At 42.9% G+C, this 26,465-nt stretch overlaps 1 protein-coding gene across 1 annotated transcript in view; it reads left to right on the forward strand.

Annotated features, from left to right (window-relative positions):
- The window catches only part of mtor (mechanistic target of rapamycin kinase), a 400,677-nt gene that overhangs the window by 272,750 nt on the left and 101,462 nt on the right, over window positions 1-26,465 (forward strand). The window contains exons 31-32 of the mRNA XM_056274929.1: window positions 2,226-2,326; window positions 2,823-2,938. Coding sequence (XP_056130904.1) covers window positions 2,226-2,326; window positions 2,823-2,938 — 217 coding nt within the window. The remainder of the gene's footprint in view (window positions 1-2,225; window positions 2,327-2,822; window positions 2,939-26,465) is intronic.

Here is a 26,465-nt window from a genome sequence, read left to right on the forward strand (position 1 = left end):
AGGAGGGTCAAGAAATTATCAGTCATGGCTACAGAAACACTAGGTGTGATGCTGGCGGTCTTGTGTTTCGAAACAAATTAAAAAAAGGACTGTGGATGCTGTTGCGGCTAGTACTACTGGGGAATGATAACCTAGCACAGTTTAACAAACCACTCACTGGGATGCTGAAGTGCCGCTGCTATTTCTCACCAACGTTTACCTTATCTTTTCTGAATCTGTCTTAGTCTTCCCTCACGTAAATGTCAAAAAGACAGGGGTATTGTTGCCGCTGTTCAACAAATCTTTCCTCAGTTTTGTGGTTCCACCTGACAGCAGCAACGGCATCTTTGCCATGTTTACTTAAGTGCGACAGAGAGCACTCCGTCATCCTATTGGTCAGCCTCAAGGAACACCTTGTAGGAGATGTCAGATTAGGCCAATGTCACATCGCTGTTTTTTGATTATGATATGATTTGATTTGATATACTTTAATGATCCCTGTAGGGAAATTCCCCTCTGCATTTAACCCATCCTAGTTGTGTAGCTAGGAGCAGTGGGCAGCCACCATGCAAAACATAGGGACCAGCTCCAGTTCATCTTGCCATGCCTCGGTCAAGGGCACAGAGCCCTAACATGCATGTCTTTCTGATGGTGGGGGAGACCGGAGCACCCGGAGAAAACCCACCGCTGACACAGGGAGAACATGCAAACTCCACACAGAGGACAACCTGGGATGACCCCCAAGGTTGTACAACCCCAGGGTTTGCTGTGAGGTGACAGCGCTAACCACTGCGCCACCGTGCCACCAGCTTTCATATATATATATATATATATATATATATATATATATATATACACACACACACATACATACATACATACATACATACATACATACATACATACATATATCACACTTATAGCTTATATCACACTACACGGGGTAAAGACGCCCATTGGTCCTCCCCAACATTCATAATGGGGTCTGACACTGGAAATTAGTTGTTGACGACAAAATTGGGGCAAAATTGGGCTGAAATCATGTAGTCTGATCCCAGCATTAGAGTGTGGTTTTACCCCTCCTCACAGCACTGATGCTTCAGAAGCATTGCAAATAGCAATTTTGTTTTCAGTTTCAGATACTTCAAAATACTTCCATACAGCTGATATGTTGAAGCTTGTTGCTGATGCTCATAATAAATATTCAGCATCGTTGCATGCGCATAGTTAACACATCGGCCTATCGGCCAGGCACATTTGCAGAAATTATCATATCTGCTGATGTCGATAATTAACTTGAGTTTTTATCGGCTGATACTGATGTCATGCCAATATCATTGTGCATCCCTTGTTATCATTTCAATTTACCCTTGAATTGATGTAGCATATGCACATATTGTAATCTGCAAAACTCTTTTCAATTAAAAAGTAAAGAAATATGACCCGCAAGTCACTCAGTAAGCATTTTAAGATCTTTTCAGGTGATATTCCAATTACAGGAGTGATAGTCCTGAGTCATGTGGTAACACTTACATTTTTCCACAGGATTAGCTCACATGAACCAATGCACTTAGCTTCCATATAGTATTCATATAGTATACATATATTACACAATGGCTGGACAGCTAGGGAATGACTTCACTCTGCAGACTCCCAATTTCAAACTTCTCAGTCTCCTCTGTCTCAGTTTGTCTTTCTCTGTGTGTCTCTCTTTTTATGTATTTCTGTGAATTTTTCAGGTCTGGGCTTGTTCGGTGTTGTTTTTTATGAAATGCTAAACACTTTATGAAACACAGAGCAAGAGCTTCAGCTAGTCCTGGTTGTTAATGAGGAAGTAGTCTTAATAAGATGTGACTGAACCTGCACAAACTTGCATGTGTTTGCTGGAATTTTTGACATCGACAGCTGTGGGATGTTATTCAGGTTTAAAATGTCTAGTTGTATGTATAAATAAATAAATAGATGTCAGTCAATTTCTTTCTCATCCCCTGCCAGTGCTGTGGGCAATACTGGTGAATGAGTTCATCAAATGCCGTTTGATGCAGAAAATGGAAAATATTAACATCTTCTCATGTATAATGATTGTTAATGTTTTCGTAGTTGTAGGAGAACGTGTTTTACTGTTGTTGTTTTTTTAAACACAAAGGCTATTCTCAAGACGTAATCTCTCTTTGTTGGATTCAAATTGCATTAGCAGTGTTCAAGGCTTTGCTATCTTAAGCATGTGTGTTGTCCCCGTGTCCCAGGGGCCAGTTGCACCAGCAGTGCTGTGAGGAGTGGACACTGGTGAACGAGGAGACTCAGGCAAAGATGGCCCGAATGGCTGCTGCTGCAGCCTGGGGTTTAGGTAACTGCTCACATCTTCCATACTTCATATCTGAGTAAAACGGGTATAATTAACAGCTGGTATCACTAATGAAAATCCCAGGTACTTATTGGGTTGTATACTGTCAGATGCTCCTCGTTAAGTGACAAGACAGCCAGTGGAGTAAAAGCGGAGTCAAAAACAAATATTTTTCAATATCTCACACATCATACACTTCTGCAGGGAGGATTAGCCCCCCCCCCGATACCGTGCAACTGAGGCCAAGCACTAATGACAAGATTAACCTCTAGCCAGATTCCAGCTCGTCCAGATGGGAATGGCATGTAGTCCAAATGATAACTTACCATGATGTGTTATAGAAAGATAAATATGTTAAAGAACATAAACATAGTAACATGTAGTAAAGACCTGCCATCATCTTTTGATTAGATAGATTGACAGAATGTAAGTCGTTATGTACAGCTTATTGTGCAAGCCAATATATGTGCTCATCCACACTGGAATGGTGTGTGTCCAGGACACTGGGACAGCATGGAAGAGTACACCTGTATGATTCCCAGAGACACACACGACGGGGCCTTCTACAGAGCCGTGCTCGCCCTGCATCAGGACCTCTTCTCTCTGGCCCAGCAGGTGAGTGACAGCATCTTTATTTTTTGACTAACACTGCACCCCCCCCCTTTTTTTTTTTTTGATGTACATTAGAAGTCCTGGTAAACATCCCATAATTAACTTGTTTAAAGGCAGTGCTACACGTGATGAAATCAAGCCAATTCTCACGTTGGGATGTCTGAAGCCACAGGGGACTGATAATCCAGAAGATTATCCTGTACTGTGAAAGGTCTCTATTTAAGATTCCCCCCACGTAGTGTGAATGAGTCAGAGGATTGAAGCTTTGGAACATAAACAGAATGTGTAGGCTATGATCAGCATGAATTCTACCTACACACAAGGAAAAACATTTAGTGACAGAGGTCAAGACAATGGCTATAGTAGCGGTCCTTACTCTTATATAGAGTATACAATATTTATCAGGAACACTGTCATTTTCCTTCATGAATTTGCGTACATGAAATGAAATGCCGTTTCCCCCAGCCCACAGAAGTACAACACAAAGACAAAAACATCCAAAAACTATAAGAACACAGATATCCAAACTAACACATATACTAAACCAAAAAAAATCACTGTCCAAGGGGACCAACGCCAGCCAGGATGACTGTCAGAACTGCCGGTCTGCATGGGCAGGCAGTTAGCTTACCCCGCCACGCTTCCACGTCCTGTCAGATCGCCCTCAGCGTTTCCTCCTCGGGAGCAGCTCCAGTTAGGGCCATGGTCCCCGGGCCCACCGGATGAAGCAGACCAAGCTCTCCCAGCCGATCCAGTGACAGCTCTCCCAGCCAGACACCCTAGGCACACCTCTCCGCACTCCTCACGACGACATCAAAAATACCACAGTCAATACCAGGTGAGGCCGCCAGGCCGCCCTTAGTGTTATCAGAACTGCGGGTCTGCATGGGCTAGCAGTTAGCTTAGCCTGCCCCGCTCTTCCAGCGGATCCAGCACCAGCTCTCCCAGCCATCAGACGAAGACAAACCTAGACACAGACGTGGACAAAGATGCTGCGTGGACGGTACTGGGTGAGGCCGCCGCAAATGTGAATTTGCGCAGCCATATTCCCACACCCGAAGCGGAATGTATGAATGTATGTGTAGAGTATACAATATTTGCAGCAGCTGTCTCAAGCTGTGTCTTGTTCAGTGTGCAACGTTCTTGATTTTGTCATTAGTTTGCCAGTTGTCTTGCTCTCTTCTTTGGAGCTGTTTCTTCTTCATCTTATTTTTCGACCTGACTTGTTTCCACGAGATTCCACAACATGTTAGACAAGCATGAACAAGGAGTGAGGGAGTCTTCCAGTGTGAAACCCTCCATCTGTCCCCTGTCGCCAAGTGTGAACAACAGTTGTTGGTTAAAACCAGTCTTTACGTCTGAACAGCCTTCGCTGGTAAATACTGTTTCAGTCGGGAAATGTAGAGCCGCCTTGAGGCTTTAATGCAAGGTGTGAAGTTCCTGCTCTGAACCTCACCTGTGTGGAAGACATCACCATAACCTCACCTCTGTGAAAGACATCACCATAACCTAAACAGTGTGGAAGACACCATAACCTAACCTCTGTAATAATAATAATAAATCAATCTTATATAGCGCTTTTCTGATAGTCGCCTTACAATAAACGGGGTGAAACAAGACAACAGATAAACATAACACAAACATACAGGGGTGGATGGGAAGGGGGGCTACGAGAGGGAGAAGTGGCAGCCACACACAACTCCAGCAATACTCTCCGACTTAAACAGATACAAAAAGGCAAGAAAAAAAAAACTCGGTAGAGGAAATCACCATAACCTAACCTCTGTCGAAGACATCGCCATAACCTAACCTCTATGGAAGACATCATCACCATAACCTAAACTGTGTGGAAGATGTCATCACCATACCAAACTGAACCTAAACTGTGCGGAAGACATCACTATAACCTCACCTCTGTAGAAGACATCACCATAACCTCACCTCCGTAGAAGACATCACCATAACCTAACCTCTGTGGAAGACATCATCACCATAACAAAATGAAACTTAACTGCGTGGAAGACATCATCATCAGTTCCGTAACTTATGGAGATCGTAGGAGCACAGCTGATGCCTCAACAAGTCTCTTCCACCGTTCCCTATCTATCGCAGCTCTCCCCGCCTCAACTACGCTCATCTGTAGCCATCCTCCAATGTTGTTTACCCAGGTTTTTCTCGGTCTCCATCTCTTCCTAGTCCCTTCTACCAGGCCTTGCAGGATGTCCTTTGCAAGTGTCCTTTCTGTTCGGCAAATGTGCCCAAACCAGTTTAATTTATTCCTTCTTTTTTTTTTTACCATTGTCAGTAAACTATCATGGTGACCAATAGCTTCCTTAACTCTGTTCAGCACTTCAATGTTGGTGACGTGAGCTGTGTGTGGGATTTGCAGCATTCTTCTGTATGCTCTAAGTTCAAAGACTTATATTTTTTTCTCCATAGCTTTTGTGAGGGTCCAGGATTCTGCATCGTATAGAAGAGTTGCTATTATAATGGTGCGGAGCAGTTGCATTTTTCACTTCATTCCAAGTTTGTTATCTTTCCAGATCGTGTTGAGCTTGGTCATTGTGCTTGTTGCGAGGGGCGATTCTGCTCCTAATTTATTTTTCCAATTTTCCGTCTTCGTTAATCACAGATCCGAGATATTTGAAAGACGTGACTTCCTCAAGTTTTTCACTTCCAACAATGATTTCCGTGTTCTGCTCTTCAGTCTCATTCCTCGGTCGATCTTTTGTTGTCCTGATTTTGCTTTTTTGAGTACTGATCAACATACCCATGTCTTTAGCCGCCTTGTCCAGTCTTCTGGTTATTTCAGCTAGTTCTTCCCTATTGCTGGCGATTAGATCTATGTCATATGCAAAGCGAAGGTTGGTGATTTTTCTTCCGCCGATTGTGAGAGTTGGTTCAAAACCCTCCATAGTGTTAGTGACGATCTCTTCAAGGAATACATTGAAAAGGCACGGTGACAGTAAACAACCTTATCTCACTCTTACTGTTGTAGTGAACCAGTCGCTGAGTGTGCTGTCCACTAGCACTGTGCTTTTCGAATCTTTATAAAGAGCTTCGATAACTTGGACAAGGTGTTCGTTGATGTTGTTTTCTCATGATTTTCCATAGAGCCTGTTGCCACACTGTCGAATGCTTTCTTAAAATCAATAAAGTTGTGATGGACTTCTCGTTGATGTTCTGTAAATTTTTCACAAAGAACCATCAAGCTGAAGGTTTGCTCGGTTGTGCTGCTTCCAGACCTGAAACCAGCTTGTTCTTCTGCAAGAATCTGCTCAACTTGTGGTGTGGTTCTCCTGAAAATGAGCATTAAGTTGCTCGCATGGCTGATTAGACTAATGGTCCTGTAATTGCTGCATACTTTCAAGTTTCCTTTCTTTGGAAGTGGAATTAGTACCGAAGTAGTCCACTGCTTAGGCAATTTCTTCAGGCTGTAAATTTTGTTGCAGATGCTAAGTAAGATGTCTATAACTTTGTTGCCACCATTTTTGATTAGTTCCGCTGGTATATTGTCTGTTCCTGGTGCTTTGTCGTTTTTCAGATGTTTGATGGCTTCTTCAACTTTGCATCTTAAGATGTGATCTTCGTCTTCTGCGCCTTTGTTCTCATCAAGTATCAGTTGGTTGTATACTTCCTGATTTTCATTGAGGTCACAATTGTAAAGATCATTGCAGTATTCCGCCCACCTCTTTGCAATCGCTTTTTTTGTCTGAGATCAGTTCTCCATTTGCGTCGTTAATAGCATATATCTTTACGTTTTGTTCTGTAGTTAATTTCTTCACAGTTTGGAAAGCCATTTTAGTGTTGTTGTGCCTCAGGTTGTTATCAATACTTCGACATCAATCCATTCCTCCTCATCTTTCCTCATTGCGGCTTTCACTTCTCTGTTACATTTTCTGTATTCCTCCTTGCATTTTTCCGAGCTGTACTTCAGAGCCTTGGCTTCGTATCTTCTATCGCATACTTTCAATGTTCTATCTTGAATCCATTGATGGAAGACATCATCACCGTAACTAAATGAGCCTCACCTCTGTGGAAGACATCACCATAACCTAAACTGTGTGGAAAACATCACCATACCCTAAACTGTGTGAAAGACATCATCACCATAAACTTAACTGTGTAGAAGACATCATCATCATAACCTAAACTGTGTGGAAGACATCGTCACCATAACAAAATGAACCTAAACTGTCTGGAAGACATCATCACCATAACTAAATGAACCTCACCTCTGTGGAAGACATCACCATGACCTAAACTATGTGGAAGACATCATCACCATAAACTAAACTGTGTAGAAAACATCATCACCATAGCCTAAACTGTGCGGAAGACATCATCACCATAACAAAATGAACCTAAACTGTGTGGAAGACATCACCTTAACATAACCTCTGTAGAAGACATCACCATAACAACCTCTGTTGAAGAAATCATCACCATAACCTAAACTGTGTGGAAGACGTCATAATCATAACCTAAACTGTGTGGAAGACATCAGCACCTTAACCTAAACTGTATAGAAAATATCTTCATCATAACCTAAACTGTGTGGAAGACATCATCATCATAACCTAAACTGTGTGGAAGACATCAGCACCTTAACCTAAACTGTATAGAAGATATCTTCATCATAACCTAAACTGTGTGGAAGACATCATCATCATCATCATCAAAACCTAAACTGTGTTTAAGACATCACCAACAAAGCCTTAACTGTGTGAAAGACATCATCACCATAACCTAAACTGTGTAGAAGACATCATCACCATAACCTAAACTGTGTGGAAGACATCATCACCATAACTAAATGAACCTCACCTCTGTGGAAGACATCATCATAACCTAAACTGTGTGGAAGACATCATCACCATAACTAAATGAACCTTACCTCTATGGAAGACATCACCATAACCTAAACTGCGTAGAAGGCGTCATCATCATCATAACCTAAACTGTGTGGAAGACATGATCATCATAACCTAAACTGTATGAAAGACATGATCATCATAACCTAAACTGTGTGAAAGACATCATCACCATAACCTAAACTTTGTAGAAGACATCATCACCATAACCTAAACTGTGTGGAAGACATCATCACCATAACAAAATTAACCTAAACTGTTTGGAAGACCTCGCCATAACCTAACCTCTGTAGAAGATATCACCATAACCTGAATTCTGTAGAAGACATCACCATAACCTAACCTGTGTGGAAGACATCATCACCATAACCTAAACTGTTTGGAAGACATCATCACCATAACAAAAGGAACCTAAACTGTGTGGGAGACATCGCCATAATCTAACCTCTGTAGAAGACGTCACCTTTGTACAAGACATCACCACAACCTTGCCTCTGTAGAAGACATCACCATAACCTAACCTCTGTGGAAGACATCATCATCATAACCTAAACTGTGTGGAAGACATCATCGCCATAATCTAAACCAGGGGTGGGCATTCTTATCCAGAAAGGGCCGGTGTGGGTGCAGGTTTTTGTTCCAACCAAGCAGTTACACACCTGATCCCACTAATCAACCAGTAGAGTCATTGCTGAGGAACCTAATTAGGAGACACAGGTGTGTAACTGCTTGGTTGGAACAAAAACCTTCAACCACACCGGCCCTTTCTGGATAAGACTGCCCACCCCTGACCTAAGCTATGTGGTAGACATTGTCACCATAACAGAATGAACATAAACTGTGTAGTAGAAGACATAATCACCATAGCTATATGAACCTCACCTCTTTGGAAGACATAACTAAACCTCACCTCTGTGGAAGACATCATCACCATAACAAAATGCAAACATGACTTCACTGCTCTGCCTGACAGGGTCAGCTTTTAACCTTTCACAACAGGCCTTTCAGTAATGAATAAAATACACAAGCTTTTGTTACAGTGTAGTGCTTAGTGGAGAGATGTATTATGTAACTAACAATGTAATTCCCTGACCATAAATAATTAAAGCCCCCCCCCCACACACACACACACACACACAAACAGAAACACATACTACCTATCAGTCTGTTTACAAAATGTAATGGGTGGATTTTAGATGATGGCATATGAAGAATGTTTTTGCTCTCGTAAGATGGATTTGTTGAGGTTGGTTGCCAGTGAGTGTAATACCACTAATACCACTATAATACCGCTACACACCTGCTCCTCTGTCCTCTGAGACACATTGCATGCCCCCTTCGTTCCTCCACATCTTCTCTTCACTAATTTGGAGATTAGTTCCATGTGTGTCCTTTGGGTATTTCCCTCAGCTGAAAAGGAAAAGCCGACTGTTTTGAGGATGAGGCCACAATAAGTTAGGAAGAATGAAAAGCAGATGGAGAGAGGATGGAAGTTTAAATGTCAACATGAGCTCAGTCTGGTCTTTCGGATGTGGTTGGCAATTCTCATTTTTGAAACCGTTTTCATTCCATAAACCTCACCCCTAATTTCCAACGTGATCATGGGGGCATTTGTGCTCTCTCAGTCAACCTCTCTCTGACATGTTTGGCTTGTTCACGTCCTTCAGTGATGGCTTTATTACACCCATGCTGTGTAAAAGGCTAAGTTTTGGCATAACACTAGATCTACAACAATTTGTTCCTGATTTGGAAGTTTTTTGTTCTCACTTTATCAACCTTGGCCCCCTGTGATTCAGTTGTGAAAGCAGTGTCCATAGTCGTGTTGAGGTAATGTTTGAAGTGTCTTTGAGCAACTGATTTAACCCTACTAGTTTACATAGAACCAGAAATATCACACTGTAATGAGACAGGCATGTTACTGATCTTACATCTAAGTTGCCACTTTACTGTAAGCTGTATTTATCAGGAGTCATCTGGATTGTTACAGTGCCACAAGTTAACAATTAAAAGAGCAGTAACTGACTGTAGAATATGAAGAAGCAGCCTCATTTTCACCTCTCTGCACTTGCTGCATGCACCCTTATTCACATCCCTCCCGAGGATAGAAGTTAATATTTGGGAGATGGCTGAAACAGCTCAGAAAATCTACCTTGTCACCTTACATCCTATTGCCTCATGCTCTCTCAGTCTCACTCCTTTCTAATCTCAGTTTATTTATGCAACACAGAGTATACCTCGCTTGCAAAATTAATTGAATGTTAATCAAAAAAAAACGTGACTTTATGAGAGATGCAGTACTCTTGGCCATGGTTATGTAATTCTCCTGGTGATGGTCTCAGCTTTTTACCTCTCTACAAACACTCTGCTCTCAGCAGTGTATGAAACTAACTGTAGTCAAAACTACCCAAGGCGAGACAAAATCCAGATCAGCTCTTTAGGGGTTGGTTACGAGTCAAGTCCAAACATAAAGGTTTTCGAGGTGGCTTTCACAACTACATCATTTGGTGAGGTCTTAATGATTTTTTTATTGACAAATTTGAACACGTCATGCAAACTCTGGTGTGTACCAAATGACTTCAAAAGATTTGCCAAAAAATGAGGGTCTCTGTCCACTTCAAAATAGTATTAACAGGATCCAAGCCCCCCACACAAGTTGCAGCCAGCGGCCCAGAGTCCACGCAAGTCGGACCTGGAGGCCCACAGGCCTGATGCCTGCTGGGAGCTGAGAGCAGCAGATAGGGGAACTTAAAGAGGGGGTTTAAAAATGTTGAGGAGCAAGGTTAAGCAGCTGCAGTACGAGTCATATATCATGTACAGTACACGTTTCGATAATTAGGCCAATATCTTCTGTGAACTTTCAGGTGTTTGAAGGTGAAGCTCTCATTGTGTGTGTGTGTGTGTGTGTGTGTGTGTTTTTATTGTACTAATCTAGCAAAAATGTATAAATGGCAAATAAAGTATTGGAAATGTGTAGACACCTAAAATCAAATATTTAATGTAAATAGGCAAGTTAAAATTATTTATACCGAACAAAAGTGATTTGACCCAAAAAGTAATTGTTAATTTATGGAAATTATGTTTAGTAGCTGTACTGTATTCCTGTGGTTTAAGTTTGGTATAAAAGGTAAATTGGATCAGTGTAATCCAAAAAAGTATATTTGGTGAATAAGTAAGTAGTTGATTTGATTTCCATTACTTTTAGTCTGGGCTTGCACAATACATAAATTGCAAGGCTTAACTTTAGACAAAGCAGTGGTGTCATTTAAAAATAAATTCTAGTTTGGCCAAGCATATGTAGCCTGAAGTTGAGTGACATCTTTAGAAAACTGTGTTATTCGATCTTTCAAAGCTGCCCATCAGTCCTGGGGGAGGGCCGTTACTGCTGGCGACATGACCGGGGGCCTCATGTATCATCGTTACTATGGGCAAATTTGTGCATACACTCCCATGGGATTTTTTAGCCCTGACGTTTGTCTCAGAGACCAGTATAGAACCTGGGTAACCCCTGAATTTAGACACTAGTTGGCTAACACTGATGTCTTTGCAGGCCTGGGGGAGTGCTTGTTGCAAGAGGTAGACAATAGATGTTCGGAGGAAGGAATTACAAATAACCGTCATGCCTTGCTGCTGACTTTCAGACAAACTTGGGGGCTAAAAAATGCCATGGGTGTGCACGCACAAATTTGCCCATAGTAACGATTGATACATGAGGCTCCAGGTGGTGAAGACAGTCACAGAGGCCATCTCCAAAGCTGTGGCCAACAACAAGCAAGCCCGCGGACAGAGGAACATTGCCTTTGTCAGGGCTGGTGAGCAGCCTCAGTCACAGTCCAGATCAGCAGCTGGTCTTCTCATCTCAGCGTCAGACTGGGAGCTGTGAGTAGGCCTTGGGGGGGCAGCTCAGGTTCTCGGACCATGTTATGACAACTTCGTTGAGGCCAGACATAGTGCTATCGTCAGCCTCTTCAAAACAGCAATTCCTTATAGAGCTGACGGTTCCCTGGGAGGACCGGATGGAGGAGGCAAATGAGCGGAAGCAGTCCAAGTATCAGGAGCTGTGGATCAGTGCCGGAGGAGAGGCTGGAAGGCAAGTTGTGAGTCCATTGAAAGTGAGGTGTAAAGGTTTTGCTGATTGCTCACTGTGCAAGGTCTACACTCTAGTTGGCATCACTAGGGCTGCTAAAAGGAAAGCCATCAAGTCTTCCATGGAGGCTGCAGAGAGGGCCTCCAGATGGCTTTGGATCAGAAGGAGTGATCTGTGGGCCAATGCTGCTGGGACAGAATCCAGGGCCTGATCAACCCTGGCTAGGTCGCTTGAGTGAAGGTGTATGATGTTGAAAGACCCGAAACACTCGAGGACCTCAGGAAACATCACTGATAATGTGTCCCAGTGAATCCTAAGATGTATCTTCGAGTCAAGCCACTGCTATATATTCAAAAAGTTATATTGACCTCTATGTAAGGAAAATGGAATAATATATTGAGGCTATAACATCAGGAGGATTCGCCGATTCCTCACCGACGAGACAGCACAGGTGCTCATCCAGGCTCTGGTCATCTCTCAGCTGGACTACGGCAACTCCCTCCTTGCTGGCGCCCCAGCATTGGCCATCAGACCTCTGGAACTTGTTCAGAAAGCTGCAGCTCGTTCAACCGCCCCAAGTTCTCCCACACAACTCCCCTTCTCATGTCCCTACACTGGCTCCCAGTAGCTGCTCGCATCCAGTTTAAGACTCTGGTGCTAGCCTACAGGACAGTGAAAGGAACAGCTCCTTCCTATCTCCAGGCCATGGTCAAGCCCTACACCCCCACCCGACCACTTTGCTCTGCTGCCTCGGGACGCCTGGTTGGTCCGTCGCTCAGAGGCCCCTGCTGCTGATCGACCCAGTCACGGCTCTTTTCTGTCCTGGCCCCACAGTGGTGGAATGAACTCCCCACTGATGTCAGGACAGTGGAGTCGCTGCCCATCTTTCAGCTCAGGTTGAAAACTCACCTCTTCAAGAACTATTACCCTGTTACTTGTTCTTAGCACTTACTGTATTCACTCATTTTTCTTTTTTTCTATCTCTTTCTTGCGCTTTTACTTTAGCACTGGTTTTGCTCTTAGATGCTTGTTAGATGCACTTATGACCTCTGATGACTAGTAGTTCTCCTGATTTCCTATGTTAAATACACTTATTGTAAGTTGCTTTGGATAAAAGCGTCGACTAAATGACTGTAACGTAATGTAATGTAATGGCTCCAATAACAAGTTAAAAATGTTCTCTAAAGGTCTGTTTACATAACATTAACAGATGTAAACATAACAGAACTAAAACATGATCACAGGATATTGCATGATGGCATCATTTGTATTGCAGAAACGTGGTTGCAACACTATGCTGCACATAATAATATTGCAATTCTAGGATGGACATTTCATTATAATGACTCAATCATACAGTAACATGACAACTTTCTCTGGTTTACAGAAAGAACAACATGGTGGTGTTGGCTTCTATCACAAAAACTACATCATTTGTGTCATTCCAGATGTGCCATGTAGTGACTTGGAAGCCATGTTTATTGTTCAACCTTATGAAACACCGTTTCATAGTGTCTGTGAATGTTCTCATTTATCCAGGTCATGGTTATCCAAAGGAATTGAATCAAGTGCAACTGGATTTGATATATATCCGTGAAGACGTTTCGCCTCTCATCCAAGAGGCTTCATCAGTTCGTGCCTTTCTGACTAGACCAAGCTAGTCTGACTGGCTGGTGATGAAACTCAGATATTTATCCTCTTTGGAGTCATTATCAGAGGTATTGATATGCGTGGCTCTTTTGTGTTCTGATGTTTAGCCACGCCCGTCGTTATCAGAGCTATTGATGTGCATGGCTCTTTGTGATCCGATGTTAAGCAGTGACGGTCGTTGGGGGTGTTAGTTTCGACTTCGTTAGTGCTCCATTCAGTGGTCATGAGAGTCGTCGGATCCGTTAGTGACCAACTGTTGTTCTTGGAGGCTAGGCTTCTTGAGTCTCTTGGGTAGAGATGAAAGGACGGCATTGTAAGTGGGAGATATGTGGTGTCACAGACCACCTCCTTTGTTGAGGGATGGTTTTTCCAGTTTCGCATAGATGGCTTCCTTCACCCCTCTTTCAAACCATCTATCTTCTCTGTCCAAAATGTGTACGTTGCTGTCCTCGAAGGAGTGTGTCTTCTCCTTTAGATGTAGATAGACTGCTGAGTCTTGTCCTGAGGAGTTTGGCCTTCTGTGTTGGGCCATCCGTTTGTGTAGTGGTTGTTTGGTTTCTGCTAAGTATAGGTCAGTGCAATCCTCATTGCATTGTACGGCATACACCAGATTGCTTTTCAGGGTGTGTGGTACACGGTCTTTGGGATGAACCAGTCTTTGTCGGAGTGTGTTGCTGGGTTTGAAGTATACCGTGATGCGGTGTTTGTTGAAAATTCTCCTGAGTTTCTCGGAGGCCCCAGAAACATACGGGATGACTATGTTATTCCTTCTGTTCCTTTTCTCATCGCTCACCCGGTTGGTCTTTTTGGAATGTGTTGCAGTTTTCACAAAGGTCCAACTGGGGTAGCCGCAGGTTTTTAAAGCTCCTCTCAGGTGTTTGTGTTCTTCCCGTTGGGCCTGAGTGCTGCTGGGCACATTGTCAGCTCTGTGTTGCAGAGTTCTGATGACGCCCAGTTTGTGTTCCAGAGGGTGGTGTGAGTCGAAAAGTAGATATTGGTCTGTGTGTGTAGGTTTCCTGTAAACCCCAATGTGGAGGCTCCTGTCTTCCCCAATGTGGACGTCACAGTCCAAGAAGGGCAAACTGTTGTTCTTTACGTCTTCCCTTGTGAACTTAATGTTCTTGTCCACTGAGTTGATGTGTTTGGTAAACACTTGCACCTCTTGTGTTTGGATTTTGACCCATGTGTCGTCCACATATCTGAACCAGTGGCTCGGAGGTCTTCCTCTGAAGGAGTCCAGGGCCCTGTGTTCTACCTCTTCCATATATAAGTTGGCCACAATGGGAGATACTGGTGAGCCCATTGCACAGCCACGTTTCTGTCTGTAAAACTGGCCCCTGAATTGGAAATATGTAGTGTTCAGGCAAAGGTCCAGTAGTTGGCAAATCTGGTCTGGGCTGAGGTTGGTCCTATCGTGGAAGGTGTCGTCCTGTAGCAAACGTTGCCTCACAGTTTCCAAAGCCTCCATGGTTGGGATGCAGGTGAATAATGAGGTCACGTCATAGGATACCACGGTTTCATCCGGTTCTAGTTTTACGCCTTGGACCTTGTCCACGAAGTCAATGGAGTTTTGGATATGGTGAGGTGTTTCGCCCACTAAAGGGGTCAAGATGTTGGCTATATATGTTTGGCAATGTTGTACGTGACCGAGTTTATGCTACTGACGATGGGCCTGAGGGGGGTTCCATCTTTATGGATCTTAGGGAGTCCATATATGCATGGAATGTTATCTTGTGGGTAGAGACGGTGGTATTGTATCTGATCGATGGTTCCTCCTTTCTGTAGTTTCTGTAGGTACTCTATTATTCTCCTCTTGTAAGCACTAGTAGGATCGCGTCTCAGAGGTTCATAGGTGTCGGTGTCGCTGAGTAATGACGTGATCTTAGCGTGGTAGTCTGTTGTGTTGAGGATAACCATGCATCTCCCTTTATCTGCTGGAAGGATAGTGATGTTTTCATCCATGCTCAGGGCTGTCACGGCTTTCCTTTCCTTCATGGGAGGGAGTTTCGCATTGGACAGAGCTGCTGTCCAAGCAGACACTTCTTATAATTTTTGATCAGGAGGATCCAATGATTCTATGTGCAACGTTTTGTACAGATCCGAATTACAGGGTAGGAGTTCGAAAAAGTAGGTTTTGTGTATTTTGTAAAAAAGCACCAACTAGTTGGCGATTGGCACAAACGTGTGCACAGAGCATCAGTAAGACCTGGCAAACTACTGAGCAGAATTTTGTGTTAATCGAATTGATTGTTGCTGAGATATGCAACACATCCTGTTTTGACTGCAACCTAGAGGTAATTGTTTCTTTATAACTTGCATTTTTGGGGGAATCTCAGAATTCTTTTATTAAGTTTTGATTATGTGGGTCTGTAGATTCTAAGTGCAAAGTTTCATGCAGATCGGACATACAGCCTAGTAGGAGTTCGAAAAAGTAGGTTTTGCAATTTTGTGAAAAAATTGTAGCGGTGGAAATGGGCAAGGGCTGTATCTTGAGATTCAGCTGAATTCGGGGAATGTGTGCATGTAAGGATTTTCAATGTGTGATGAACAATGCGGAAGTTACTGGCCAGAATGCGCTTACCTTGATTATAGCTCCACCTCTTTCTATACCTCCCCTGAAAATTTCACGTACATAACTTTTACGGTGTATCAGTACCACATTTATACCAATGGAAGAATAATAAAAAATGATAGGCTCCAGCATCCCTGCAACCCCGAGAGCAGGATAAGCGGTTTGGATAATGGATGGATAATAATAATAATAATATAATAATAATAATTGTTATCTACTTTCAGTTGCTCCCATTAGGGGTCGCCACAGTGGATCATCCGTTTCCATCTCTTCCTGTCCTCTGCATGTTCCTCTGTCACACCAGCCACCTGCATTTCCTCTCTCACCACATCCATAAACCTCCCCTGTGGCTTTCCTCTTCCCTTGCAGCTCCATATTCAGCATCCATCTCCCAATATACCCAGCTTCTCTCCTCCACACATGTCCAAACCATCTCAATCTTGCCTCTCTTGCTTTGTCTCCAAACTGTCCAAATTGAGCTGTCCCTCTAATATACTCATTCCTAATCTTGTCCTTCCTCATCACTCCCAATAAAAATCTTATCATCTTCATCTCTGCCACCCCCAGCTCTGCCTCCTGTCTTTTTGTCAGTGCCACCGTCTGCAAACCATATAACATAGCTGGTCTCACAACCATCTTGTAAACCTTCCCTTTAACGCTTGCTGGTACCCTTATGTCGCAGATCACTCCTGACACACTTTATTCTTTTCTTTTTTAGTCATTAATATTTTTTTTCCCAAAACACTAACATTACAGTACAAACAAAACAAAAACAGAAGCAAGCGTAACAGCACAGCATGATAGGCCGCAACACCCCCCCCCACACACACACACACACACATTATACAACACCCCATATAATATACATCAAGGCTGTCTTTTACATATTGCCATTTTAACATCCGTACCACTAATAAATCTGAGAAAGCTGCACCACCTTTCAGTGAATTTAGACACAGAATCTCTCACTTTAGCTATCATCAACTCATATGAGGCTGTAGCTGTCATGAGTTCGATCTTATAGCACATTGTGCCTGTATTTTTCCAGTTCCTTAATATAACCCTGGCTGCATTAAGGAAGCCGACAAGGGCTATCCTCCACTGTGCCTTGAGTCCAGCTGGTAGAGCAGATTTGTCTCCAAGAAAGCATAGACGTGATGAGTTTGGCAGGGGCTGGTCCAACCACTCCTCAATGGCCCCAACCACTTCTGTCCAAAATGGGGAAACCAGCGGACAGTCCTACATGAGGTGTACAAACATACCCATAGAACTTTTACATTTCCAGCATTCATTGCTTTGATTTCGACCAAGCCTTTTTAAGTCTGACTGGAGTCCAATAATACCTATGAATTATTTTATAATGTATAAATTTGCTCTTACTATCCCTTACTGACCAGCCCACATTCTGGACAATATTCTTCCATACCTCTTTATCAAGCTCAATGTCCAGGTGCATTTGCCATATTATCCTCAGACTCTCACTTTCTCCATATAGAGCATTGGCTGCCGTTTTATAAAATGCAGAGGATGATTGTACAATATTGGGAAGCTTTAGGACCCTTTGTAATACATTTTCTTCCTGTCCTGTATTGTAACCCATAGACTGTACATGGCTCCTTAATTGGAGAAATTTCCAAAAGTCCACTTTATCAGTCAGATTATAATGATCCTTTAGCCCTTGATAGGAGTAAAACTCTCCTTCATCAAATAAATCAGCAATTGTGGCTAATCCCCTTACTGTGCCACCCCCCCAGCATACTGTTTTCTTCCATATATTAATCGCAGGATTCTCCCATGAAGAAGAGTAACCTTGTTTATATTGAGAAAGGCCAAACATTTTACGAACCTTGCTCCAAATCTCCCATCAGTGCTGAAGTATTGGATTTACTTCCCCTTCAGGGTGAGACGTTGAAGGTTTTCAAGACAGAACATCTATAAATCTAAACGGGGAAGTAAGCAATTTCTCTGTCTCCATCCACCCCAGATGTGAGCCAGCCCCTGACCAGTGTTTGCATAGTTTCACCATCTCAAAGGCAGTGTTGGAACAATTCTATATTTGGCAGTGCCAGTCCACCCCTCCCTCTACTGGTGAACAGCTTATTAAGACTAATTCGGGGTTTCTTCCCATTCCATAGGAAGTCCCTAACTACCTCTTTATAGTGCTTAAGCACCAATGCAGGAAGGTTTAAAGGGAGCTTCATATTGATATAGTTAACCTTTGAGGACACCATCACTGTAGTTATTTTTCCCCAGAGAGATAAATTCAACACTTTCCACTTGGCAAAGCTAGTCTTAATGTTTTGGAGCAATGGCTTTAGTTAATTTGAACGATCTCCTGAAAGTCTGTATTCAGACTTATACCTAGACATTTTATCCGTGACGATAGCCATTTAAAGGGAAATGCGCCACTGTCAGCAGGGGAGCAACCCACAGAGATTGGCATAACCTGTGGTTTTTGCCAGTTGATTTTATAACTTGAAATCTCAGAGAAATTCTCAACAATGTCTATGACAGCTGGAATAGAGGAAGCTGGGTTTGATATTGTCAACAAAATGTCATCCGCATATAAAAACGTTTTATGTCTCCTGCCAAGACCCCTTTAATTCTCAAATCCTCTCTGATTGACCCTGCTAGTGACTCCACAAAGACAGTAAAGAGTAACGGAGATAAAGGATCCCCCTGCCTAGTTCCACATCCCAGATTAAAGAAGGGGGATGTGATACCATTCATGTGAACTGCAGCTTGCAGCGCTGAATATAGTACCATGACCCATTTAATAAACCCTGCCCAAAGCCAAAAGCCCACAAAATATACACCAAATACCCCCAGTCCCCATCTATCAAATGCTTTTATGGCATTGAGTGAGAAAACAGCAACCGGAATATCTTCTTTATGATTTAACCACATAAGGTGGAGTAGGCGTCTAAGTTTGTCTGCTCTTGATCTACCTTTAATAAAGCCAACCTGGTCATCATTAATAATTTGCGGTAGAACCTTTTCCATTCTCTATTGCTTACCTCTTGTGGCCACTTTTCTGTGAGGAGTCCAGAGCCGGGGCCCACCCTGCATTGAGGCAGCTTGCTTTATCCGGTCCTGTTCATGACGCCAATTTTTCTCTATGGTGGCCAAGTGATACGGAGAAATTGCAAAAAAGTCAATGAGACGAGAATCCTTCAAAATAAGACTTTTATTGATGTATCAACGAAGTCTGAGTCAGGTCTGCAGAGTGACTGAAAATCAGACAAAAGTTTCCCTGTCTTTATATCATTTACAAATCTAGTGAACAATCTACTTGCATCAGTCAATGCCCTGCTGTTAATCAGGGACCTTGTTGATTGGGACATGTTGGTGGAGCAGGAGCCTCTCTATCAACGAAAGGATGACGTTAGGATGTATTCAGTCATCCCCCTTTGACAGTCTAATGGTTGTCTTGATATGCTACTACTTCTACTGCTACCGTTTTCTGCATAATAATGGTTACACTTACATGATGGAATGTCCCTTGTCCTACTTTTGGGCATAAACAAGTTTATCTTCTATTATTGTTCTGTCCTAGTTATATGGCCTTGTGCTACTTGCCACAATTGCTTGTCACTCTAATCACATGAAATGACAGATACCCACATTTGCCCTTACGTAATACCTTAATACCTTCGTCAATATCTTGCCATCTACATTTTCCAGACTGATTGGGCAAAAACTACTTGGATCAAAAGGGTTCTTGCCTTTTTTTCAACAGTACTGTGATTACAGCATTGATGAATGTTGGTGGCAGCTCTCCCTCAGCTAGCGCTTCTGCATACACATTAGTTAGAATATATGCCACTATGTCAATGTTCTTTTTATTATATTCAGCCGGAAAGCCATCTAACCCCAGTGATTTGCTGGCCTTAATTGATGATATGGCCTCCCTAACTTCAGACTCATCTATCGTTGCATCCAGCATCTTTGCACGGGCTGGAGAAACCGCAGAAAGGAGTATTTTGGAAAAGACCTCTTGATATTTGATTTCATCTACAGATGTTTCCGACTTATACAAATTCTCATAAAAAGTTTTAGACCTTATTGATTTCCACCTTATCTGTAAAAACTTCCCCCTATCACTATTAATAGCTGGAATTAAAAAGCTGGCTTCTTTTTGTTTCAGTTTTCTCACCAGCAACTTGCCAGATTTCTCTCCAATTTCATAAAAGCTTGTTTTTAACCTAAAGAGGGTGTACTCTGCCCTCGTTGAATACCTCATTTAGCTGATATTTCAAGCCACACATTTCTTTAAACAGCTTATCACTATAGAGTTGTGACAGTTCATGCTCCATGTTTTTAATCTGAGATTCAAGCTCTTTAATTTTCATAATTGTCCTTTTTTTCAGTGAACTGGTGTGTGAAATTATTCTGCCCCTTCGAAGCTTCCAATACCATTCCAAATCTTTCCGTTGAGCCGATATTATGATCAAAAAAATCCTTAAGGTATGTTTCCAGAGCAGTCTTACACGTGGGGTCCTGAAGCACTGATGTATTTAGTCTCCACCTGTTTCTCGGGGATTGACCAAGCGCCAAATGTCTGCCAGACTCAGGTCTTTCATCATCATTTGTATAGCTAATCTGTCCCTTGGCAAAACCTTATGATATTTTGTTCGGTCTAATTGGGCATCTTGCACCTGATTAAAGTCTCCAGCAATCAACATTTGACCCTCCCCAATTTCCCCCTTGGTCTTGTTAACCATATGAATAAAATTACTATCATTGTTTGGAGCATACACATTACATATATTAACTTTAACTTCATCAATAGTGGCCTGTATACAAATCATCCTGCCCTCGTCATCCTTTTTTTTTTAATGTATTATTAATTACCACTAAATCCAACTTCTTATGTACTAATATTGCCACCCCATTCTTTTTACTAGTAAATGAGGTATGAAAGACCTGCTGTACCCAGTCACGCTTAAGTTTGTCTGCTTCATTACCCTCCATGTGAGTCTTCTGAATTAGGGCAATATCAGCTTTGTTAAATTTGAGATAGTGCAACCATTTCCTTCTTTTTATAGGATTTTGGGATCCGTTAATGTTCCATGTAATTATCTTTATGTACTTTGCCATTAGGCTAACCAGTGTTATCTATTATCTAGTGGAGAATGTGCTCACAAGAGAGGAGAGCGCCAACCCCTTTGAAACGTCACCTTTGCAGTGCATGTCACATAAAACCCTTTATTAAACAAACCATAACGAACAAAAATAACACTACAAATAAGCCCATACAGCCCCCACCCCTTTCCCTCAACAATCCCTTTATCAAAAGGATATCCCCGCCCATACATGGTCCATGAGGCACAACAAGATAGCCCTCCAAATAAAACCCCATCTTAAGTACATGTCACTCCTATGTCATAACTCTGTGACTACTGCCAAACGTCTTAACCAGAACTAGAACCCAGTCCTCATTTTAACACCATACTGCTTATGAACCAGCTCACATAAATTGTTCTAAACTATAATCAAAAGAATAAAATAAGATTAAGATAGAAATGTACAAAAAAAGATAACTGCAACTATATGCCAACATAAACACCTCAGTTACAGGCCATACTCACAACTTCTGGCATCGTACTTAACTTGGTGTGTTAGGACTGTCCTGCATGCTCCGTGTGCACACACAAATCTCAGCAGCAGCGTTTAACGTCCCAGTCCAGTTCAAAACTTACATATAGACTCCAGTCCATACCTCTCTGCTCGACACATTAGAAGAGATTTGTTTATCCAAAGCTGATGCTGCTGTCCTTGCATTCCACTCTAGTTCTGATCGGAGTCAACCTCCAATAACTCGCGCTGCATTCCAGACAGCAGCTCCATTGCTTTACGAGAATCCACGAAGCTCATCTTCTCCCCATTCCATGTGGAGCGAAGCACGGCCGGGTAAGCCAATGTGAAGCGAACATCCAACTCATGCAGCTTCTTCCTGACCTCGGTGAACCGCCGCCTCCTCTCTGCCACAACTTTCGTCATGTCCGGGAAAATTGAAAGTTTAGATCCCTCCGTCATGAGCCTTTGCCCTCGCTGTAGCCAATACTCACTCCTTTACCAGAAAACTATGAAAACGCATAATGACTGGGCGTGGCGGAGCACCTTCTGCTGGCACCTTATTCAGAGAGTGGTGCACTATTTGCAGGTCTGATTCAACTAGATCCACCCAAAGAGCCTCAGAGAAAAATTACTTCACGTGCTCCCGAAGCTTGGCATTATTTTCAGATTTTTCTTTCAGCCCAAGTAGCCGTTCATTGCGCCTCTCTCTCTCTTTTAGCCAGATCTGTCACAGATTCCCAAACTTCTGCACACTCTTTAGCACTGTTATCAGCAAGTTGCTACAGGCGCCTGTTCTCGTCTTCAAGTTCGGAGATCCGATTCTTAGCCTCGTCGAGTCTTTGAAAAATGGCTGCGACATCCATTTTCAGGTTACCCTGAGTAGTCTCGACACTAGTCACATCCAATTGCAGGGTTGATAGGGTGCCACTGAATCATGACATTTCCTCCATCGCTCTCTGCAATGCAGCCTGCAGTTCAGCAAACCCAGGTGGCACCAAAGCTTGTGGAGACTGTGACTCTTTTACAGTTGGCCTGAATGTAGACCCGCTCGCCATGCTAACATGGCTCGCACTCTGTTTAGCAACTCTCATTTTTGGGTTAGTGTTCACTGTTGCCATGCTGAACATTGGCGAAGCGAATGAGCATTAAGTCATAGCAGTATTCACACGTATATTACCCACACTTTATAAGTCTTGTGGAATCAATTGAAGCGATTCATATAAAGAAATTCTGGGGGTTCATGTAGGGCAACGCTGTTAGACGTCCATCCTCTTCAGCGGTCCCACATGACTCCCACTCCTGTCACTCTCCTCCACCCACTCCACCCTGCCTGCACTTTCTTCTTCACCTCTCTCATGCACTCCCCGTTACTTTGAACAGTTGACCACAAGTATTTAAACTCATACACCTTCGTCACCTCTGCTTGCATCCTCACCATCCCACTGTCCTCCCGCTCATTCATTATTCCATCTTGCACTTACTGACTTTCATTTCTCTTCTCTCCAGTGCATACCTCCACCTCTCCAGGCTCTCATCCACCTGCACCCTATTCTCAATATAGATCACAATGTCATCCGCAAACATCATAGTCCACGGAGACTCCTGCCTGAATCTCGTCTGTCAACCTGTCCATCACCATTGCAGACAAGAAAGGTCTCAGAGCCGATCCTTGATGTAATCCCACCTCCACCTTGAACTCATTTGCCATTCGAACCGCACACCTTACCACTGCCACACTGCCCTCATACATATTCTGCACCACTCTTACACACTTCTCCGCAACTCCCAACTTCCTCATACAATACCACACCTCCTCTCTCGGCACCCTGTTATTTGCTTTCTCTAAATCCACAAAGACACCATGTGACTCCTTCTGGCCTTCTCTATACTTCTCCATCAACATTCTCAAAGCAAACATCACACTGTAGTGCTCTTTCATGGCATGAAACCATACTGCTGCTCACTAATTGTCACCTCTCCTCTTAACCTAGCTTCTACAAACCCCAATTCCAATGAAGTTGGGATGTTGTGTAAAACATCAATAAAAACAGAATACAATGATTTGCAAATCCTTTTCGACCTATATTCAGTTGAATACACTACAAAGACAAGATATTTAATGTTCAAACTGATAAACTTTATTGTTTTTTCAAATATTCACTCATTTTGAATTTGATGCCTGCAACACGTTCCAAAGAAGCTGGGACAGGGGCATGTTCACCACTGTGTTACACCACCTTTCCTTTCATCAACACTCAATAAGCGTTTGGGAACTGAGGACACTAACTGTTGAAGCTTTGTAGGTGGACTTCTTTCCCATTCTTACTTGATGTACGACTTCAGTTGCTCAACAGTCCGGGGTCTCCATTGTCGTATTTTGCGCTTCATAATGCGCCACACATTATCGATGGGAGACAGGTCTGGACTGCAGGCAGGCCAGTCCAGTACCCGCACTCTTTTACTATGAAGCCCCGCTGGTGTAACACGTGCAGAATGTGGCTTGGCATTGTCTTGCTGAAATAAGCAGGGACGTCCCTGAAAAAGACATCACTTGGATGGCAGCATATGTTGCTCCAAAACCTATGTGTGCCTTTCAGCATTAATGGTGCCTTCACAGATGTGCAAGTTACCCATGATGCCATGGGCACTAACACACCCCCATACCATCACAGATGCTGGCTTTTGGACTTTGCACTGAGAACAATCTGGATGGTCCTCTTCCTCTTTAGCCCGGAGGACGCGACGTCCATGATTTCCAAAAACAATGTGAAATGTGGACTCGTCAGACCACTGCACACTTTTCCACTTTGCGTCAGTCCGTCTCAGATGAGCTCGGGCCCAGAGAAGCCGGTGGCGTTTCTGGGTGGTGTTGATATATGGCTTTCGCTTTGCATGGTAGAGTTTTAACTTGCACTTGTAGATGTAGCGACGAACTGTGTTAACTGACGATGGTTTTCCCAAGTGTTCCTGAGCCCACATGGTAATATCCTTTACACGATGATGTCGGTTTTTAATGCAGTGCCACCTGAGGGGTCGAAGGTCACGGGCATTCAGTGTTGGTTTTGGGCTTTGCCGCTTACATGCAGAGATTTCTCCGGATTCTCTGAATCTTTTGATGATATTATGGACTGTAGATGATGAAATCCCTAAATTCCTTGCAATTGTACGTTGCAATTGAAACATTGTTCTTAAACTGTTGGACTATTTGTTCATGCAGTTGTTCACAAAGTGGTGAACCTCGCCCCATCCTTGCTTGTGAATGACTGAGCCTTTCGGGGATGCTTCTTTTATACCCAATCATGACACTCGCCTGTTTCCAATTAACCTGTTCACCTGTGGAATGTTCCAAACAGGTGTTTTTTGAGCATTCCTCAACTTTCCCAGTCTTTTGTTGCCCCTGTCCCAGCTTTTTTGGAACGTGTTGCAGGCATCAAATTCAAAATGAGTGAATATTTGCAAAAAACAATCAGTTTGAACATTAAATATCTTGTCTTTGTAGTGTATTCAACTGAATATAGGTCGAAAAGGATTTGCAAATCATTGTATTCTGTTTTTATTCACGTTTTACACAATGTCCCAACTTCATTGGAATTGGGGTTTGTATTACTCTTTCCCACATCTTCATGCTGTGGCTGAACAGCTTTATACCTCTGTAGTTGCTGCAGTTCTGCACATCGCCCTTATTCTTGAAAATCAGTACCAGTATACTTCATCTCCACTCCTAAATACTTGGGGTCAGCTGTTCTAAGTAACAGGGAATGTAGAAGAGATGTGAAGAAAAGAGTGCAGGCAGGGTCGAGTGGCTGGAGAAGAGTGTCAGGAGTGATTTGCGACAAGGGTACCAGCAAGAGTTAAAGGGAAGGTTTACAAGATGGTAGTGAGACCAGCTAATATGTTATATGGTTTGCAGAAGATGACTTTGATGAAAAGATAGGAGGCAGAGCTGGAGGTGGCAGAGTTGAAGATGCTAAGATTTTCATGGGGAGTGATGAAGAAGGACAGGATTAGGAACAAGTATATTAGAGGGACAGCTCAGGTTGGACGGTTTGGAGACAAAAAAGGAGAGGCAAGATTGAGATGGCTTGAAGATGTGTGGAGGAGAGATGCTGGGTATATTGGGAGAAGGATTCTGAACATGGAGCTGCCAGCGAAGAGGAAAAGAGGAAGACCAAAGAGGAGGTTTATGGATGTGGTGAGGGAGGACATGCAGGTGGTTGGCGTCAGGGACAGACTGGGAATGAAAAATGGCCCTGGACTTTTTGACTCAGTGTGTGTACGTGTGTCGGGGTTGTTGCAGTAGAAATTAAACTGTGGCGACCGGCACATTAATGGGGAAACCCTAAATTTCAGAGCACCCTCACTGAAAAGTCGAGCAACCCCATAGTACCAGCAAAAGAAAATCTCTCGCTCTGGCACTGCAGCTAGTTGGATGAAATTTCAAGTAGATGGGTCTTAAACTGCAAGTAGGTGGAGACTTCCAATTAGAGGTCTTTGTTTGAAGTAGGAGGATTGTTAAAGGGATAATGTCACCTGTCCACAAATAACTATGCCTACATTATACATAGCTTTTAAAATGGAAGTAGACAACTTTTCCCCCCTAGTGTTTCTAAGTGGTATTATTATTTGCGCCATTGTCGCAAAGACAGCTGGATCACTCTCCATTTATTAGCAGTTGGACTACTGTCCAAAGCAAGATCACAACTGCAAGAATTCTAATGTGAACTAGAAACCCAGATCTCAGTGCTATGATAAAGGCAGCGTAAAATATCT

The sequence above is a fragment of the Lampris incognitus genome, chromosome 2 (assembly GCF_029633865.1).
Source record: "Lampris incognitus isolate fLamInc1 chromosome 2, fLamInc1.hap2, whole genome shotgun sequence".
In the NCBI taxonomy this organism is placed as follows: domain Eukaryota; kingdom Metazoa; phylum Chordata; class Actinopteri; order Lampriformes; family Lampridae; genus Lampris; species Lampris incognitus.